General features: G+C 39.2%; 1 protein-coding gene across 3 annotated transcripts in view; it reads right to left on the bottom strand.

Annotated features, from left to right (window-relative positions):
• The window catches only part of LOC109935053 (von Willebrand factor D and EGF domain-containing protein-like), a 196,979-nt gene that overhangs the window by 116,216 nt on the left and 59,794 nt on the right, over nt 1–20,969 (bottom strand). For 2 of the 3 annotated variants that reach the window (XM_048616980.1, XM_048616973.1), the window contains 3 exons: nt 18,193–18,424; nt 11,274–11,342; nt 8,198–8,433 (listed from right to left, as the gene is read on the bottom strand). In XM_048616980.1, the coding sequence (XP_048472937.1) occupies nt 8,198–8,433; nt 11,274–11,342; nt 18,193–18,424 (537 nt within the window). The remainder of the gene's footprint in view (nt 1–8,197; nt 8,434–11,273; nt 11,343–18,192; nt 18,425–20,969) is intronic. The other variant, XM_048616988.1, reaches the window with a different exon arrangement.

Raw genomic sequence — 20,969 nt, forward strand, 5'->3', positions numbered from 1 at the left:
GTCACTCTTCAATAACATTCTGACAACCAAGATACATGTGCCATTATATCCAATCGTTCATTCGTGGCAAACATTCTAAGCAGTGAGGTTAAAGAGATCACACTTTGTATCATGGCAGCATTTGACTGATTCTAACATCAAAAAAACTCAGGTAAAATCAAAGTCAGTGGGATATAGAAGAAATCTCTCCATGAGGTTGTGTCATATTAAAATACAATGAACGATTATTATGGTTGTTGGAGGTCAATCATCTCGGCTGTTTTTTTTTAAAAACTAACGTGAGCAGAGATGTTATCACACATTTAGGAGCAGGTGGGACTTGAACACAGGACTCCTAGCTCAGAGGTAGGGATACTACTTTCTCAGGGCAATGTCCTAGGTGTAACAGTTTTCAGCTGTGTTATCAAGAATCTTCTAATATTAGAAGGTCAGAGCGGAGTGTTTGCTGAAGATTGCATACTGTTCAATTCCACTTGCAATACGGCAGATAATGAAGCTGATGATGATAACTGTAGCAAGACATGGACAATATTCAGGCTTGGGCTGATAAACGTAAAGTAATATTCATGCCACACAAGTGCCAGGTAATCATTACTTCCGACAGGAGTGACTGTAACCACCCCCCCTTGACACTTAACACAACAACATTGCCGAATCCCCAACCATTAAAATCACCACTGTTGATTGATTGATTTATTGTCACATGTACTGAGATCCAGTGAAAAGTATTGTTTTGCATGTTATTCAGGCAGATGGTGTCATACAGGGTGCTCAGGATAGCAGAGCAGAGTGCAGAATAGAGTGTTACAGCAGCAGACTGGGTGCAGAGAGAGAAATCAGAGAATTAACATTTGAGAGGTCCGTTCAAAAATATAACTGCAGGGAAGAAGCTGTTCTTGAATCTTAAACTTTTGTATCTTCTGCCTGACAGAAGAGGGTGGAAGAGAGTATAACCAGGTGGGGGGAGTCTTGATTATGTTGGCTGCTTTCCTGAGACAGTGGGAAGTACAGATGGAGTCAATATATCAAAGTCCGGTTTGCGTGATGGATTGGGCTGTGTTCACAACTCTCTGTAGTTTCTTGCAGTCTTGGGAAGAGCAGTTGCCATAGCACATGGTGATGCATCTAGTTCGGATGCTTTCTATGGTGCATCTATAAAAAATTATTAAGAATCATTGTGGGCATGCCAAATTTCCTTAGTCTCCTGAGGAAGTAGAGATGTTGTTGTGCTTTCTTGGTCATCGCACTGATTTGGGTGGATCAGGACAGATTGTTGGTGATGATTGCTCCCAGTAACCTGATGCTCTCAATGATCTCCATGTTAGCACCATTGATGCAGACAGGAGCATGCCCTCCACTCCACTTCCTGAAGTCAATGTCCAGCTCCCTCAGTTTGTTGAGGGAGAGATCGTTGTCTTTACACCATGTCGCTAAGCACTTGATCTTTTTCCTGTATTCTGTCTCATCGTTTTGAGATCCGACCTACAATGGTCGTGTCGTCAGCAAACTTGTAAAAGAGTTGGGGTGGAATTTGGCCACTCAGTTGTGAGTGTCTAAGGAGTATTTTATGGGTCTGAGTACACAGCCTTGTGGGGCACCAGTATTGAGAGTTGTGGTGGAGGTGGTGTTGACACCTCTTCTTACTGATTGCAGTCTATCAGTCAGGAAGTTGAGGATCCAGTTACAGAGTGAGGAGCTGAGATCTAGGTCTCAGAGTTTATAGTAGAGTTTTTTTTTGGGAATTATGGTGTTGAAGGCGGAACTATAGTAAATAAACAGGAGCATGATATAGGAGTCCTTGTTATCTAGATGTTCCAGGGATGAGTGTAGGGCCAGGGAAATGGCATTTGCTGTGGACCTGTTGTACCAGTAGGCAAATTGCAAAGGGTCAAGGCAATTTGGTAGGCTGGAGTTGATGTGAGCCATGACTAAACTCTCAAAGCACTTCATAATTATGGAGGCCACAGCCTCTGGGCGGTAGTCATTAAGGTAGGCTGCATGAGTTTTCTTTGGCACCAGGATGACAGTGATCTTCTTGAAGCAGGCAGGAACGTCAGATCACTGGTAAGAATTGGTTAAAGAGGCCTGTGAATATCCTACCAGTTGGTCCACACAGGATCCGAGTGCACGACCAAGGAATCCATCTGGGCCAATCGTATTTTTTGTCAGTTCACTCTCAACAAGGCTAATCTAACATCTGCGGCAGTGACTATGGGTGCAGGTGCATCTAAGGCTGTTGTGATAGGTGACATGGTTTCACTGGCCTTCTGTTCAAAGTCAGCGTGGAATGCATTGAGCTCGGATAGGGATGTTCTTTTGCGCGTGATTCTATTCGACTTCACTTTGTAACCCATTATGTCATCTAAGCCTTGCCACAAAAGGCAAGTGCCCATGCGGTTGGTAGGGGTCTCAAGCTTAGTCTGGTATTGCCTCTTGGCATCTCTGATGGCCTTACAAAAGTTGTACCTGGATTTCTTGTATAGGTTAGACTTGCCTGACTTGTAAGCTTCAGACTTGGACTTCAGTAGGGAGTGGATCTCCTGATTCATCCATGGTTTCCAGTTGGGAAACATTCGAATTAACTTCTTGAGCGTGCCCTCTTCTACATACTTACTAATGAAGCAACAGCAGAGGCATACTCATTTAGGTTGGCCACTAACTTCTTGAATATGGACCAGTCCACTGACTCTAAGCAGTCCGGTAGAAGCCCTTCCATTGCCTCAGATCAACACTAAACTATTTTCCGTTCTGGGCCATAAACTAACTTAACGCAGCCATATAAATATTACACCTTCAAAAATAGATCAGAGGCTGGATATTCTGCGAAAGGTAACTCATGTCCTTACTTCCTAAAGACTTTCCATTATCCACTCAGCACAATTCAGGTCTACATGGAATACACAGTCTCAAAGCAACTAGAAATAAGAAATAAATGGTCACCTCACTAGTGATGTTCACAGTCCAAAAACAAGTTTTTAAAAAGTAAGCTAGATCTGAGCTGAACATAATATATTGAATAATGCCTAAAACATATGACAGATACAAATTGGATGCAATGTTTCCTTTCAAGCCTCACAGCAACCCAAAAGCCAATCACTCTAAATTACCATGCATCTGGACTGTGCAAAAGAATTTCATGTGTTCACACACTTAACTAAATGACCCATACATTCCAAATAAAAGGACAGGGAACATTGATTGAAGGTGAAGTTCTTAGGTTGCAACATAAATCAAGCAACAGTAAATTAGCAATCTATTCTCCAATCTATACAATTTTATTTTCTAGGGACATAACAAGAAAGAAATTGGACAGAGTTTAAAATGGGTTGCTGATTAACTTCTGTCCATTTTGCATTATCACCAAAGTCTAATTTCCATTGTCTTATGGGAAAACATATTGGTTGTTTACTGAAGTACCATTAAACTCTGGCAATTTCCACTGTCATACATATTTATATTTCTTATTTTATTGTGCTAAGAATCTGGAGACAGTTACAAAACAGGAACTTTGCCAAGTCTATAAAATGGACTGCTGTAATTTTGCTTGTGTACACAAGTATCAGTTTGAAATTCTGCATATTGAAGACTTTGGGTGGGAGACATCAGTTTTGTACATCTCTGTATTTTCCAAACGTACTTTGCAAGATGTTTTTTTCCCTGAATCTTGTATGTTATTCTTTTCTTCCAATCACAGCTCAAATATGTTATGAAACTGGATTTCAAAATTCCAAGTTACTTACTGTAAAGTTACTCAGGAAACATGAACATATGAACAAGGAATGAATGTCGGCCCTTAGCTTTTTGAGCCTGCTTCATCATTCAATTAGATCATGGCCAATCTGATTTTAACCTCAACTCGACATCCTGCATACCCCCATTAATTTTTCATCCCCTTGGTAATCAAGAATCTTTCTATCTCCACCTTAAAAATATTTACAGCTTCTGCACCCACTTCCTCATGAGGAAGGGAACTCCAAAGACACACAATCCTCAGAAAAATAATGTTTCCTTATCACTGTCTTAAAAGGCCAATCCCTTGTTCTAGGCTCTCTCAGAAAAGGAAACATCCTTTTGACATCAACCTGGTCAAGTCCCTTCAGGATCTTCTATTAATTTCACTTTCAATTAAGTGACTTCTGACTCAAACTCCAGAGGATACAGGCCGAGCCTGTCTAGCATGTTTCCTCATTAAGCAGTGCGTTCATTACAGGTATTCATCTAGTAAATCTTCTGCTTCCAATCTTTTTGTAGGTAATTCTATCTGTAGTAATTCTATCCCCCCACTCCCTTTAACTACCTACCTAAGGAGGCAGGAAGGAGCCGGGTCACAACCAGGAACCATGTGACAGGAGCTGAACGCGCGGATTGTGTCCTGCAGTGATGGTGGATTGAGCGTGGGCCAGAGTGATGGCGGTGGATCAACAGCAGGCCAGCAAGAATGGTGAGGCAGCAACAGCGGGATTGGACCAATGAGGTAGCAACAACAAGAGCAAGCCAGTGAGCTAGCCAGGAGCAGGACTCTGGTGGAGGAATGGTGTGGGCTGGAAAGCCTGAGTGGGATTGCGGCAGTGGAAAGGAAAGTTGGATTCTCTTGAGTTATCTTTTTTTCCTTATGTTATTCTAAGTTAATGTGAATGATGTCATGTATATACAGTGATGGTACACACTTTTCACTGCATTTTTACATTGAATAAACGTGACAATAAATGATTGAATTCAATTATAAAAACGTATGTAGGACTCCAGACACAAGCTCACCGGCTGCACTGTATAACTAAAGAATAATCCTCCCTTGCATTCAATTACCACACAATTAAACGTAACATCATACTAGCTATCTGATTTCTTGCTTTAACTGCATACTAACCCCCAGCGATTCATATCCTATGACAGCCAGATTGATTTGTGTTTCTTCAACCTCTCACCATATTAGATAATATGCTTTTTCTCATTTTTTTCTGCCAAAATGGACAATTTCACACTTTCTCACATTGTACTCCACTTGCCAGATCTTTGCCCACTCACTTAACCTACATATATCCCTTTGTAGGCTCTTTAAATCCTCTTTATGACTCACTTTCCTATCAATCCTTGTGTCATCTGCAAACTTAGCTACCATACCTTTGGTTCCTTCATCAAAAATTATTTATATAAATTGTAAAGAGTTCAGGCAGTTACCTCTATGGCAAAATCACTGATGATATCCTGCCAGCCTGAAAAAGACACATTTATTCTTATTCATTGCTTCCTGTTTGTCTGCTAATCTCCTATACATGCCACCATGCTGCCTCTGACACTGAGCTTTTATTTTCTGCAATTAACTTTCATGTGGCAGCTTATCAAATACCTTCTTGAAATCCAAGTACAATATATCCACTAGTTCCCCTTTATCTACAGTGTAAGTTATTTTCTTCAAAGAGCTCCAACGAATTAATTAAACATGGTTTCCCCTTGACAAAATCACGTTGGCTCAGCTTGATCACCTTTAGTTTAACCAAATGCTCTATTTTCCCTCTGACAGGTGTTAACTGGTTTGTAGTTTCCTGCTTTCTGCCTCCTTATTTTTTTGAATAGAGGATTTACATTAGCTGTTCTCCAATCAAAAGGAACTTCCACATAATCTAATGGGCTTTGGAAATTTAAAAAACAATGCATCAATTATCTCACTGGCTACTTCCTTTAATACACTAGGATGAAATTCATAAGGACTGGGAATTTGTCAACTCAATTTACTCGCTACTACTTCCTACTTGAGAAGTTTCTTGATTCCGTCGTCCCTTTCAATTCCTAATTTGCAGCTATTCTCAGGATGCTATTTTAATCCTCTCTAGTGAAGACTGATGCAAAATCTTTGTTCAATTCATCTCTCTCATTTTATCCTCTGTTACTAATTCACCAAACTCATTTGCTATAAGACTATCCACTTGTTTTGTTAACTTTTTTCTTCTTTAAATATGTGAAGAAACTGTTACATTGATTAAAACCATTCCAAGTCAAATGCAACTATATAACTAAGTCATTAACTCATCCCTCGGGCCGACATCTCATTCATACTGAACCTATGCTACCCAGTTGTTATCTTGCTGCTTTACCTCTCTGTCACTGTAACCAGCTGTCATCTTAATACCTGTCATCCTCTTACCCAGCATTCTCCCATTCAGCTCTCTCTATCAACCTGCCAGTCTACTGCTTTGTCACTTTGCCCCTCTTTCACCTTATCCTGCTGTCACCCTGCTGCCTTATTCTTTACCAACAGACTTCCTCCACCCTACTTACACAATCATACAGTGATCCATTCACTCACAGAGTCACTCTAACAAAATGACATGGTCTTAAATGGGACATTTAAGTTCTACTATCTGGAATACAGTGGCTAATGTTGCAAAAAAAAAAAACTGTGGCTTCCTCTTGAAGTTGAATTTGAGAGATCCTCCATTAAATAATGTTATAACCGGACAAGTAAGATTCCAGGCAGAAATCTGGCTTGATAGGTCATTTTTCTTCAACAAGGCAGTTTTTTACTGATACACAAGCATACAACACAAAAAAAAGCTGTGGCACAGTGGTTAGCACTGCTGCCTCACAGCACCAGGGACCCGGGTTCGATTCCAGCCTCGGGCGACTGTCTGTGTGGAGTTTGCACATCCTCCCCGTGTCTGCATGGGTTTCCTCCGGGTGCTCTGGTTTCCTCCCACAGTCCAAAAATGTGCAGGTTAGGTGGATTGGCCATGCTAAATTGCCCGTAGTGTTCAGGGAGGTGTAGATTAGGTAGGTTATAGGGGGATGAATCTGGGTGGGATGCTCTGAGGTTCGGTGTGGACTTGTTGGGCCGAAGGGCCTGTTTCTACACTGTAGGGATTCTATGATTCTATGAAAAGATTACCTCAGGTGTCTTAATATGCTAACCTGATATTTTTATTTAGAATCCGCTCTGAATAACACAACCTGAGAGTATGTGTTGAGTCCCCAATCTGTAAGTGCAGATCAGATGAAATTGAATTGTTCAACCAATTCAGTTATTCATGACTTTTGGCAAAAAAAATCTAGTTGGAATCACTTAGTGGCAAAGTCACTATTTTAAGATTCTTCCTTTACCCTCTAAAAGTGACATTTTTCCTTTCTTAAGCCTCCTATGGCATGCTCATTTCCCTCATCAACACACCATTATGGCTTAGTATTTGGAACAACAGCAAACAAAGCAATATGTAACTCCTCAAAAATTTGATTAGCAAGGTTAGCTGATCTCATTTGTTTGGTAAATAAGTCTATTAAAATAGACTAGCAGTTTCAATAAATGCCATGAGGCTGGATTTGCTCGACTATTCCAACAGACGCCTGTTGTAATTGCAATAGGAGTTCGGCAAAACGCTTGGAAAACAGCCAGGGATGGACTCCCAACTTCGGTTATGAGTTGGCAGCATCTGCGGAGAGAAAGCAGAGTTAACGTTTCAGGCCTTATGACACTTCTTCAGGGTCTTTGAACAGTTCTGAAGGGTCAATAAACCCAAAACATTAATCCTGCTTTCCAACCACAGATAATGCCAGACTTGCTGAGGTTTTCTAGCAATTTTTGTCTTTGTTTATGGTTTCCAGCACTGGTAGTTTTTAGGTTTTTTTTGTTTAGTTGTGAATTCCTTTTCAGTCTTCTGATGCAGCTACTTCCTGTCCCTCAAAAGGCCACAGATGTAAAATAGAAGCTATGGAAGGGCAGAGGGGCAAAGAACTCAGTATGATACCAGCGGTTGACAGATACAATGTACTACCCTCAAGAATGAGAAAGATGGGCCTCACTGGATCTGAGGGACGTAGTCCAGGCCCAAAAAGTGAATGATTCTAAGAAGAACATGTATTGAATGGGTGCGTTAGACAGGGAATCTCAATGTATCAAATAGGATAAAGCAAGGTGGCACGGTGGCTCCTGTTTCCACACTGTAGGGATTCTAAAAGGATAAAAAAGAAAAAAAGCACATTCATCTAAGATGCACCTACAGGGAGGTGGATGCCTGCCAGACTGTCAAAACTGAGGCGGATTCCCAGTGACCCAGCAAATTCTAACAGCATCTAGGCATGATTCTGATCTAACTGCTGAGCCTTTTTCAGGGCTTCAATTTCACAGGAAAAAAAGCAGCAATGGCTTCAAACTATGATTTTAGTATACGCGGGTGTGAGTAAATATATTTTAAAAGAAGTCACATACCCTGTCCCCAAGTCTGAGATTTACCCCATCCAGTTCTATAAAGGAAAACTTCTGGACTGTTGTCTCCTGACGCAGCTCCTCTTTGGTTCCATCAGGTGACAGTCGGAACCAAGTGACAGTAAATCCAAGAGAACTGTTTGTTACTGAACTCTCAAAGGAACACTTCAGATAAATACTCCCATTATCTAACTCAGCCACAACTTCGAGATCAACTGGAGGTGGTGGATGTTTAGCTGCTAAATAAAGCATAAAACATTGTTATAAAACTTAAAATTTTTAGATTAACTGAGAAATTTTCTATTAATACAAAATATGGAGACACCATTCCAACTTCTCAGGTCTTTTCGTGTGTGATCGTTGTAAAATCAAATACACGCATTAAGGGATACAATTATTTTTATATAATTGTAATCGTTTTGCCAAAATTTCCTCTTTTCTACCATTTTGCTGGCTTTGACTCTGCTTTTAAGTATGGTCTACGTGCACCAGCTGCCTTCAAGCACTTTGAAAGAGGGCCATAAATGTCATGATGACATTTTGATTAAGTATTATCTCATCTGCAATTACATACATACACTTGCAGCAAGAATCACCTCACAAAAATCAGGCATGGGAACACAGGGCGATTTTCCTCCTCCATATCACAGAAATGCTGGATGTAATTCTGGTGCAAATGGTGACAATAAGCTGCTCAACCACAAGTACTTTTTAATCTCCAGTGTGTGCTCAGTTTGTTGAGCTATGTTAGGCTTGTTTGACAATTAACTTCAATGTCTCTGGTAAGGGACACAGTTAAGGCATTATACTGGAAATGCTCAGATGTGGATATTGTGCCAATTAAGATCCAACGGGCTGCTCCACTACATTCATGAAAAAGAAGCTGTGAGCAGCTGCTGTCTGTGGAGTCATAAGGAGTCAAAAACATTGGGAGTAGAGGGAAAAAGGAGACAACTGGTCAAAAGCAAAAGGTGATAATAAATATTGAAGAATTACAAAGGATCCGACAGGTTAATTCACCTCCCAAAGGGAGCAACAGGTGATAACAAATCGGCTGCTCAATTTACATCTTATCCAATCTTCTTTTCATCCTGTTTTACCCAAAAGTAATTAAAATTACCTTCAAAGTGAGCAAGAATTGAAGAATAAATAGACAGCTCAAGAAAATAAATAAGTATAATAAATATATAAACTAGAAGATAATTATGTATTGACAACAAATTTAATACAAATGACAGTAAGATTAAACATGTAAATAGAAAACATTTAATTTCATTTGATCTGATTTGAATTTTGGTTCAATACTTAATGTAATTTTAAAAAAGGCATTAAGAGATACTGATCACTTGAAAATGGGATCCAAGGTACATGAACAGCATTTTAAATTGCACAGGATAGCATTCTGGTGAAAGAGTTTGCGCACATGCCCCCAGTGACTGGCAGTATGTGGATCATGACACAAGTCAGCGATACTGAACCTGACTTTTCAAACAAGAGAATTTAAGTAAATCCCAAGTTTTAAACCTGCTGAGCTGAACACATTATGAAAGGGAATGAGTGATGAAATACCACCCCACTAGCACGATTTAAGCAGATTAAGAGCTATTTATAGAGTAGTTGCTTGATTATTTTGTCTGACTGTTGGTAAAATCGTGTTTTACTGGAGATTTTGTATACATGCCTAAAATTTGAACCATCTATAAAGAGTAGTCTGGCTGGTGCTGAAGTACTTTTGCAGTCATCTCGACCTGTTGTTGAAACAAAGTGCTTTCTTGGGTTGCTAACTCAGGACATTGAAAATAATTGGAAAGTAAAGACAGGTCACTCAGAACAGGGTAAGCTGCCAGAATAGGGAGAAGGGAAAGGGTTGTCAACAGGAATATGTACCAAAGCTATTAGCAATTCTCTTACATTGACTTCATCTGCCACCATCACCATCATCTGCAATCCCAATGCCCCCCTTAACTCCAACAAGGGTGAGCCGAATTTTTTGAGACAAAAGGAGGGACCGAGTTTGATTGAAGTTGATGGAACTGCTGTTAGTGGTGATGCATGAGCAGGAGAGGTGGTGAAATATCCCTAGTGAGCAAGTAGGTTAATAGTTTGGAAAGACAAGGTGGGTGAAAACTACTGAGTGGACATGATTTATGTGATACAAAGAGTTATGGTTCATCAGTGTAGGTGAACTGAGTGTGCAATGACAGAGTTAGAGTGAGTGGTGACCTTGAGGGTGCAGGTTAACAGAGCAAAAATGGTGGACAGCACAGAAGATCACTGACTTCCTTTAAAGCTGGGCTTTAAACATGGCTCCAGAGGTGTGAATGTCAGAACAACCAGCAGTGGCAAGTATTTTTATCCATCTAGCTGTGAGATTTCTAAGAAACGCAGTGAAGAAGCCAGGGCATCATTAACGAGCTGAAGAGTTGCGGGAGAACTTGCTCCAAGCCCCAGTGGACTGGGGGCCAGGAATCTCCCTCAAAACATTAAATGAAAATAGTGAGAAAAAAATCTGTCCTAGGTGATTAATCTTCCCACTGTCTCCTAAACACCTGTCTGACAGACCCATCCCCACTACTTCTGCTTCGGGTGCTGTTCTCAATCACACTGCATTTTGTACAAAACCTTTTGCTGCCAACTTGTCAATAAACATTGTGCACATTGACCAACAATGTGAGTCATTTTTCAAACTTCTGCAGTACAGATTCATTTTTCAAAAACTCCAACCAATTCTCACAGCCATAGCGCACCTCTCTTTTAAAAGGCCTTTAAGGAGCAATAATTCACAGTATTGGGCTCACTGCTGAGTGTACCTAATTATCAGTATCATCATCAGAAGTTACACACAGCAAACATTTTAATCCCTGGCAATGCAAATTTAATGTGCTATCTGCAACACAATAGATGGAGGTGGGCTAATTGCACACTGTGACCCCCACACACATTTTTGGGAGTTAGCCAATTGATCGCCCTATCTCAAAGTATTATTATTTATGAGCTTAGTGAACTGATCAGTTGAAAATTACAGTCATGAAAGAATGCATATTACTGACAGGATATCATGAATTAAGTTGACAGTCACCTTGACAAATGTTTCCATTTTCAGTTTCCTTTGGACCACAGCTGCTTTGTTCTTTTGTTTCGGATGCAACTGAGGTAGAATCAAATAAACATCATTGTCACTTAAGTCTTAATAAACTAACTGAATCATTATCTTCTTGGAGTTCATAGTTTTTACTCCTCAGTTTTCCAACCAGTAGTTGTCATGCATCCCAACATCCTGTAAACCAAACTAGTGCTTCAACATTATCTCACCTCTTTCATCATATAAGCACAGCCCTGATGAGAAAATTTGCAGCTTATTTAGTTGTCTTTCATGGTTAAGAATGGTCAATCCATCTTCATGATTCCTAACACCAGTTTGATTAATATTTTCAAATTAATAATGTGAGCAGTGGGTCAACATCGCTTCCGTAGAGGCAGCGTTTGAAGTAGAATCTAGTAAATTATTGTGAGCATAGTATGGCTTTATGAAGTGTATTTTGTGCTGCTATTTTTACGGAGAGAAGTTGAGACAGAGGTGCAGAGCAGCCTGTGCGACACCAATAAAATAAACAACTTGTGAGGTCTTGGCTTTTTTTAAAATTGGAAACAATAGAAACAGCATGATTGTGGGGTCAAGCTCCCACAGAACCAGGATTTTTAATTTAACTTTGAATAGCTATTGAGTTTTGGAAGTTTCTAAACATCTCTCTCTACTACAGCAAAACTCGAGTTCTCTCTCTTTGTTTTCTCTTGATATTCTTTCCTCCTGGACTGGAGAAACACTGCATGCAAGACAACCTATTTTACTACATTTGCCCTTGCCAGCAGTGTGTTTAGGGGATGTTACCATCTTGGAACAGCTAACCAGTGATGTGTTAACAATACATATTATCTTGTTAAGTATTTCGATTGAATTACAGTTAAGCTAACTACTTTTTTAATTCTTACTTTGTCTGTATTTTATTTGGAGAGTAAGAATAAAGTGTGTTTTGCTTCAAGCCTGGAAGTTTGACCAATTGAATTGCATCTGGAACATAATACCTTACACTTGCCTTTTGAAACATGAAAACATTGGGGTGTAAGCCATCAGATTCTATTTGTCTGTTGAGCTTGTAAATTAATAGATAATACCTCAATTGACATTTTATTTCATTGAAGACTTATGCTTTTATATGGATATGTATCAATTATATGAGTGTAATGGTTACGTTTCTGGGCTAATAATGTTCAAAGTCCAACATAATTTTTTGTGAATTTGAATTGAGCCATAAAAGGACATTAAATCTGGAATAAAAAGTTTTAGACCTAAACTTTCATCCCCGAGTCAGGTAACCTCTCAAATCATCAGATATGCCTAGTGAAGACCTTACCTAAATGGCCAGACCTGCTCTCCATGAATAGTGGTGTCTTTGTGCAGCAGCATTTGTTACAGACCAATCCTCTTAGGATAACCTCTACTCATTCCAAATGAGGAAGGAGTTAGAAACAGTGCCCTAAAAGTAGGCTCTTGCACTTTGTCCTGGTTGGGGAGGCACATCCTGAGGGAATCAGCAGCTTCATGATTAAAAAATGGAAATTTTGAATTGTGTAACTTGAAATATTTGAACGTACATAGGATAGTATCATTAATGGCGGCCTTGAATAAAAACTGCAAATATATCACACGAGCAATTGCTGCAACCAAGTGACGAAGGGCAAATTGGTCCCTTTCTTTTTAACATGCAGCTATAACAAACTTCAACTAAAAACATAGTATTAGGTAAAAATTAAGGAGACAAATACATTGCGTTTCTGAATGAAATAAAGAGGAATTATATTACCTACCAGACACAAGTAAAAAAATTGACATCAAACATCTAAACACGAGTATAAATTTTTAAAAAGGGAAAGTATCTAGTACAATAGGAAGATAAATAATATGCAGTTCTTAAATAGGATTTGGCTTTTTTGCTTCAACCCGAGACCATGGCTGTTTAGCCCGTGCCTACGATGGTGACCAGTAGCAAAACCTATCAAACCTTGAGTTCTTGGTGGACGGGTGCTTCTCCAATAATTTTTGCCATTGCTGCCTTTCAAGATTATGAGAAGCAAACAAGGAGAGACGGAATCTTTCAGCTCTTGATGGTATAAATCTATGTTCTTACTCTGGTCTGTGCAAAAGATGTTTGCCTGAAATACCTGTGCATTGCCTTTCCTGGTGCCATTGTTTCTTTTTCAAGCTGGATAATTTGCAGCAGTCTCTCATCTCAATGCGTGAAACTCCCAGAAAAATGCTATTAAAAAAATTCAACAGTTTCTTCAAACCCGACTTGAGTTTGAGTGACTTTTGAGGAAATGTTAATTTTGGCTCAGACTACTTTATCTCACATTGTTTTCATTAGCTTGGCTCAACGTGGTAAGTCAGCATTTTCTCCTTTTAAAATCGAGTCAGAGTTACACAGCACAAAAACAGACTCTTCAGTCCATCTTGTCCGCAACAACCAGACATCCCAATCTAACCTTGTCCCATTTGTCAGCATTTAACTCATATCCCTCAAAATGCCTCCCATTCATAAACTCATCCAGATTCCTTTTAAATGTTGTAATTGTACCAGCCTCCACCACTTCCTCTACTAGCTCTTTCTATACACCACCCTCTGCATGAAAAATAATTAGACCGTGAGAGGTGCCAGGTATTAAAATCCAATGACAGAAGTTGAAAATTGACAGTCCATATTTAACTAACCACTGCTGTGACAACATCAAGACCCCAAACTTATATTGCCACCTTCAGTGAGGCCCACCTTGCTGAGGTGAGCTAGCAGATGGAACCAGCAGGGAGACAGACTTTCAACCAGAGGGGCTGACAGTGGCCCTCACATCCATGTCGTTGATTTTGTCATCCATAATAGGGTGTTGGATCCAATGCTAAAACTTCCTAATTGTTAAAATGAAATACACATAACACTTCAGTTATAGCTCAGCCATAACCACTATGCCTCTCTCAGGATTTATGTTCTGATTGTTGACTCAGATGAAGATGTTAAGGAAAGGTTATATTCTTACCTCGATAAAGTCCTCAATGTCATCCAAAGGAAAAAATCCTTCTTCTGGAGAATTTTAATACCAGGACTGTCCACGACTGATGTCAAGAGAGGAATCGTTGGGAGAAATGGACTGTGAAAAACCAATGCAAAGTGTCCACCTGCCGAACAACCAGTCTCAGTGTAGTCCCATTGCAACAAAGGTCCTCTTTCACCAGAAGAGGAACACAAAAACATAGGGAGCCATCCTAGATCAAAGTTCTGCTACCTCTTCGATTATGTCATTGTTTGAGTCAAAGATCTAAATGCCGTCTATATCATTCAATTCAGGCAGAGGACTGATTCCTGCTGGGCAGAACATCAACTTGTTTAATTGATAGTGAATATCCACCAACAAATGCAAGACCCAAAAATCCAAGAGGAAGAAAATCAATGTGTCGGCCTTAAAACAGCAGCTCACAACCAATCTGGAAAATCTTCACACTTCCAATTCCATTCCAGAAGAATGGGATCAATCAAAATCAGCAGTACTAGACTTTTGAGACCAGACCATTGTGTTGGAGCACTGCTGTCACCAAGAAAGGTTCAACAAAAAAATAGCAGAAATATGTTGCCCCTAGAACAAAATGGAATAAACCTTCATTGTTTTAGGAGAATAACCCAAGGTTCCAAGATACAAAGACAGCAATCTAACAACTCAAGGCTGACATTCAAAGATGAATCCACCAGCTATCGGGAATTTTTATTATTCATTAATGGAATGAGGGCATCGCTGACCAGGCAGCATTTATTGCCCATCCCTAATTGCCTAGAGGACAGTTCAGAATCAACCACATTGCTGTGGGTCTGGAGTCACACGTAGGCCAGACCAGGTAAGCATGGCAGTTTCCTTCCCTAAAGGACATCAGTGAACCAGATGGGTTTTTCCTGACAATCAACAATGGATTCATGGTCATCATTAGATTCTTAATTTCAAATATTTTATTGAGTTCAAATTCCACCATCTGCCATGGTAGGATTCAAACCTAGGTCCCCAGAACATTATCTGGGTCTCTGGATTAACAGTCCAGCAATAATACCACTAGGCCAATACCTCCCCGATGGGTACATGGTGGGAAGAGAATGCTTCAGAAATTTATCAATATCCTGATCGTCATGACTGGCAGAGTTTTTTGAAATTACCAGTGTGATCTTTAGTCCAAGATCAAATGGACAAAAATCGCCCTCACCCACAGGACACCACATTAATACTGGATTAAAGAGTTTTAACAAATCAAATGTGAATCCAAAGCCTCTCCAGGCTACCCCCCATTAGCTATGATGAAGTCTATATGTAAATCACCACTGATGGGAAACATGCAACAATCCTATGGATGAAAAGCAACAGAGCCTGTGGCCCCAATGGTATTCCAGCTGAGGTGTTCAAAAGTTTGTGTGTTTTTGTTTACATCAAGACTCCATTTGCTCACCCTATGGATTTGAGAGAGAAAGGAAGAGCTCTGGCTTGAAGAATGTGCCATTTATAACTACTTCATGAAAGGAGATAAATCATGCTGAGAAACAATTGAGATAGCTCCCTCTTGTCCACAGCAGGAAAATCCTGATTGGCATTCTCCTTATTGCCAAATTCCTGTGACTGAGGAAATCCTTCCAGATGTATTGAAGCTTTAGACCTTATAAAGGTATCGCTGAGATGGTTTTTATGCAAGATAAATCTAAGGTAAATGTTAAGAACATTAGGAACTCTTGATTGCATTCATCAACCTGATCAAAGCATTTCACTAAACGACGGTCTCTGAACTCTGCTCTCAGAGTTATGTCCATTATAACTCTAACCACTGCACGATATGACGTGACTGCAACTGTTTTGAGCGGGAAATCTGAAATAAATGCCTTCAAAATCCAGGCCCACTGTCAAGCAAGGTTGTGTCAGCTACCCTTTGGTGTAAATATTAAAATCTACCTATATGGAACCTCTAAATTTCTATGTGGGTTTCGGAGGTCCAGGAGCTAGAAGTCATTACTGCAATCAGCATATGCGGAACCTTGAAACACCCTGCAGCCACACAGATTAGCAGGAATGTTTAATGGAACATGCTATAACCTCAGGTCACCACCTTGTCAAACCTAAACTGCATCACAGACATAGAGGAGCTATGGTTTGCAGGTGACTGCAGTGCCGGTGCCCATTCTGCAAGTCATTCTTGATTTCTTCATGTCAACCAAATATTCCACCTCTCACATACATTGAAAGAGGGACTCTGGAATGTTGTCAGCACTTTTCATAACTTGACAGCCACTTCTTTCAAAACTCTACCTTTGAGGAGCAGATCCAATGTTGGATTCAAGTGCACCAGATCTGCCTTTTGCAAACTATGGCACTGTTTGACAGCAAAGACCTCCAGAAGTCGACAAAAGTCTTAGTGAGCATCACCACACTCCTATACAATAGTGAGACCTTGACTGTGTATCAGCAACAGACAAGAGCAATGAAGAAATTTAATTGCAATGCCCTTCATCACATCTTCCAGAGAAACACTGCCTTAAAGCTTGGCAACTTTGATATCAATGACTTGAAGGAGCTTGCTACCAATTATTGAACATGGTGACAACATGACCATAAATCTACATCATGCTTTGAGTAATAATGTCTTAACAATGAGGTAGGGCAGTGGCAGAGTAGAAAAGCAAAGGAAGCAAATCTGGCACATCTGATCCAACAATCTCATGGGAGGTTCTGCCCCACGTACTCAAAGGTCAGTCTATCAGGAATTGATCTGTTCAGTTATATGAAGACTGAGCATTCCATTTTATGGAAACCCCATCCACAAACTTAGATATTCACTCCTTCAACTACTGCCATACAGTAGCAGTGAGATGTATTGTACAGATGACACCACAAAAGGCTCCTTCAGCATCATTTTCTAAACCGATAACATGTAACAAATGGCTGTCCTTCGATTTGAGGATAACGTTAACTCAGGGTTACATGTTTCTGCTATGAACCTTCATTATGTCCGAACAGATAATTCTTGATTCATTTTCTCTTCTTAATAAAGTTCAGGATAGTTCAGGGAAAACAGTCACCTCAGTAGAAAAGTTTAATTTGTGCAGATTCCAAACTTTGGAGGGTTTGGTTATAAAAAATTTAAGTTATTAGAAGCTGAAAATTTAAACTGTCAGTTTCGTGAGTTTGCAAGAAAATACCACAGTTCGCAGGAAAGAAATTGGGGAAAATCAGTTAAATAGAACTTAAAGCTTTGATACTGAGGGGTAATTTCTCTGGACTTGTAGAAGGCATAAATTTGAACTCAATGAAAAAGAAATTTAGAAAAGATTTATAGGGTACCAATTCGCTATATGCCATTTTGCTTTACAGGAATGGGGTAATTTCACCTCTACAGTCTTTTCCCAGAATATCTGTACTTGCTAAACGAATACAATGAGTTTATCACCTTTCACACAATGTGTAACTTCTATTATTTAAACAAACTGCTATAATACAATATAACATAATTTTCCTTCGGAACAAGGTTGCTTTAGCAGCCCATTGCCCAATTAAGCAACGACAGAGATTATACACCATCAAAATCTCAACCAAATGTGCTACCCAGTAAGCCCCAACATCCTGCTTCTCAGACTTGCAAAAGGAATTACCTCAGCTCAATGCATAGTGCTACAAAAATGTTCAAATTGTACAAAATCCTCAAGTGTACAAACATGCAAGTAAGCAAAACACCACAATCCAACGAAGTACGCCAACTTCAATTTAGTAAAAATTAAATTCTAAATAGAAAACGTAATGCAAACAAACTGATATGACATGACATGTGTCTTAGAAAATTTCTAACAATATCAGTGAAACTTTAATCACTAAGTATTCCTAGAGTCAGATATTTACAGTGAGATAATGATTTTCGGTTTAAAACCTACCTTCTGCACAATATCCCATGCATCCTTGTGTGGGCTGGAGAAGGTACAGAAAAAAGTCACCACAGTTTCGCACACTGACTGGAATTCGGAAAAGACAGCAGTCCTTTGTTGTACTGAAGAAAAACTGCCATGTTGCACAGGCAGTCAAATGCTTAACCTCTCCAGCTTGGGGCAGGGATTCCGTCTCTTGCAAAGACAACCAAACTGGAGCTTGGGTACCACAGTGATTCATCTAAAGAGGGCAATATGAAAGATTAAAGAGATGACATGAAACTGAAAGAAAAGGAAATACAGAATTGTTACAGCTTTCTGCAAATGAAATGAGACTAGGATTTGAATTTAACTTGTGGGATTCTGCTTCATTCGCGCAGTTAAATCACAGGATTGTAATGATGCAAGAGATGATTCAGCCTGTCGTGTCTCACTGTTCTGAGCATTTTGATTCAATGCCAAACTCCTACCTTTTCCCTGTAAACTTGTATATTGTTTAAATAGAAACAATCATGCGATGCCTGCTTGAATGCCTCCACTGAACCCAACTTTATAGATTCAATGTAACCTTGCTGCTCTTTTACTTTATGCCACTAGAAAATTGAAAGCTGTTTTAGCAACCTGTCCTGTCATCTTTAGACTTATGCACGTATATACCCAGGTCTCTATGCTCCTGCACACCCTCTAAAATTATTCTTATGTTTGATACTCTGTCACCATGTTGTTTGACCTCACACTTCTCTGCACTGTCTTAATTTGCCACCCCGTCCATCAACCTGTCAATGTCTTTTTAAAGTTCTACACTGTCCTCCTCAGTTTACAATTCTCCGAAGTTTGGCATTGTCTGCAAGTTGGAAATTATTCCCCAAGTATACACAGATCTTGCTCTTTAAAAGCACGGGTTCTGAATAACTCCACTATAAATCTTCCTCCAGCCCAGTAACCATTACTCTTGGTTTTTATCACTCAGCTAACTTTGTTATCACATTACTCCTATCCTTTTCATTCCATAATCTATCACTTTCCTTACAAGTCTGTCATGTGGCACTGTATTGATGGCCTTTGAAAGTCCATATACACCAGATCACCAACAGGGCCCTCAAACTGTTTTTACCTCGTCAAGTAACTCCAGGAAATTAGTTAGATATAATTTCCTGTAACAAATCTATGCTGAATCTTCCCAATAAATCCACTTTTTCCCATCTGACAATTAATTCTACACCAAATTGTTTCTATGAAAATTAACTTGTCTGTCAGGTTTTGGTCATGAACACTTGCTGTTATAGATGCTTGTCTTCTTGATCAAATAATGGACCTTGTCCTCTATAGTGTATTTTTTCCAACATTCCTTAAAGGATCTAACTGAAGACCATGCACATTCATCACTATCATACTATCAATTCATCAGCTTCATAGTAAATTATGGTATTCATAGAATTTAACTTAGTGAAAATACTCTAGCTAAATGTGTTTTTAGATACAGCTTTGATTTGCTCATTAAATGTTTACTTTTCAGCAGGCCTATGTTTTACAATTTCAAAAGTGAGTAACAAAATTTCAGACCCAATCTTCTGATGGTGAAACATTTTAAAGAATGATAAGATCAATTGGTTATGATTATAAAGATGTTATAAAAGCTTTAAACACGAGTAATATTCTTAATAGTTGGCCCAAAGAACAACACTGACTTTTTTTGAAGTAAAACACACTGACTTACTAAGTGCTTTGGTCCTGAAAAAGTACAATGTAAAGATGTTCTAATTTGTTTTAAGTTAAGAAGATAACAAAATTCTGTAGGACAATGCTATTTTGGAAAAAAACCTTCAGTAAAAAGATTTTTTTTTTAATCTCAAGAACTGAGAATTGTGACTCATTGTGTACAGCACTAAAGGTAAGAAAATAGTTTATGTCTTTCAGTTCATCTTTCTTCTGATGAAATACTGTTAACTTTCTACAGGGTCAAAAGGCTAGCATTCCTTTCCTGAGCTCATGGATACTAAAGCCACTCTTTATATGTTGCACTGCTACATCTAATACAATTAGGTAACGAATATAAAACGATTGAAAATGAGGCCTTCAGGTGTTCTATGAGTCAGAACTTATTGAGGATCATCTTAATTCTTGATTTTTTTTGTCAAGTTTCTTTTCTAAACTTAGCACTGATAAGACTTCAAATATTTAATATTGAATATTGTTGAAAAGAAAGACATGTTGCCAAAACTTTTAATTTTTCACACATCAGGAAAAATGCAAAAGTTCAAATTTTTAAACACGTCTCAACAGTTTACATTATGGAATAAAAAGGTGCTGAGTTGTTAATAATTTGACACTGATAGGCAGAGGCATCATTACGGAGAAAGCAAGATGGACTATTGCCTCGCCGATATTTTATAGTAGTTACTAGGCTTGAACATAATTGTTTTGCTGACAAAGAATAGGTCCTTGCATATGAATGCATGTCATTTCTAGCGAGGAAAAGGTAATCAGGTTTGAAATTGACCAATTATCTTAAGTTGGTCATTACTGTGGCTATTCATGCACTCAGGATTGATCAGCAAGTGCTGTGTAATTGTGGAACCACACAGACATTTTGTTTTGGGTTTCGCAAATGTGGTCTGGTTGAGTACAGTCCGTACTTTACCTATTATAAACAACCAAAGGCTGTTTGATGTTTGATGTTTGATGTTTGATTTGACGGCCACTTATTGGGGTACGTATTCTACGTATCAGGCATCGCAGGGGCACTGAAATTCACAAACAAGATTGCTCAAATGTGTAGTGGGCAG

The sequence above is a fragment of the Rhincodon typus genome, chromosome 2 (genome assembly GCF_021869965.1).
Source record: "Rhincodon typus isolate 14 chromosome 2, sRhiTyp1.1, whole genome shotgun sequence".
Classification (NCBI taxonomy): Eukaryota; Metazoa; Chordata; class Chondrichthyes; order Orectolobiformes; family Rhincodontidae; genus Rhincodon; species Rhincodon typus.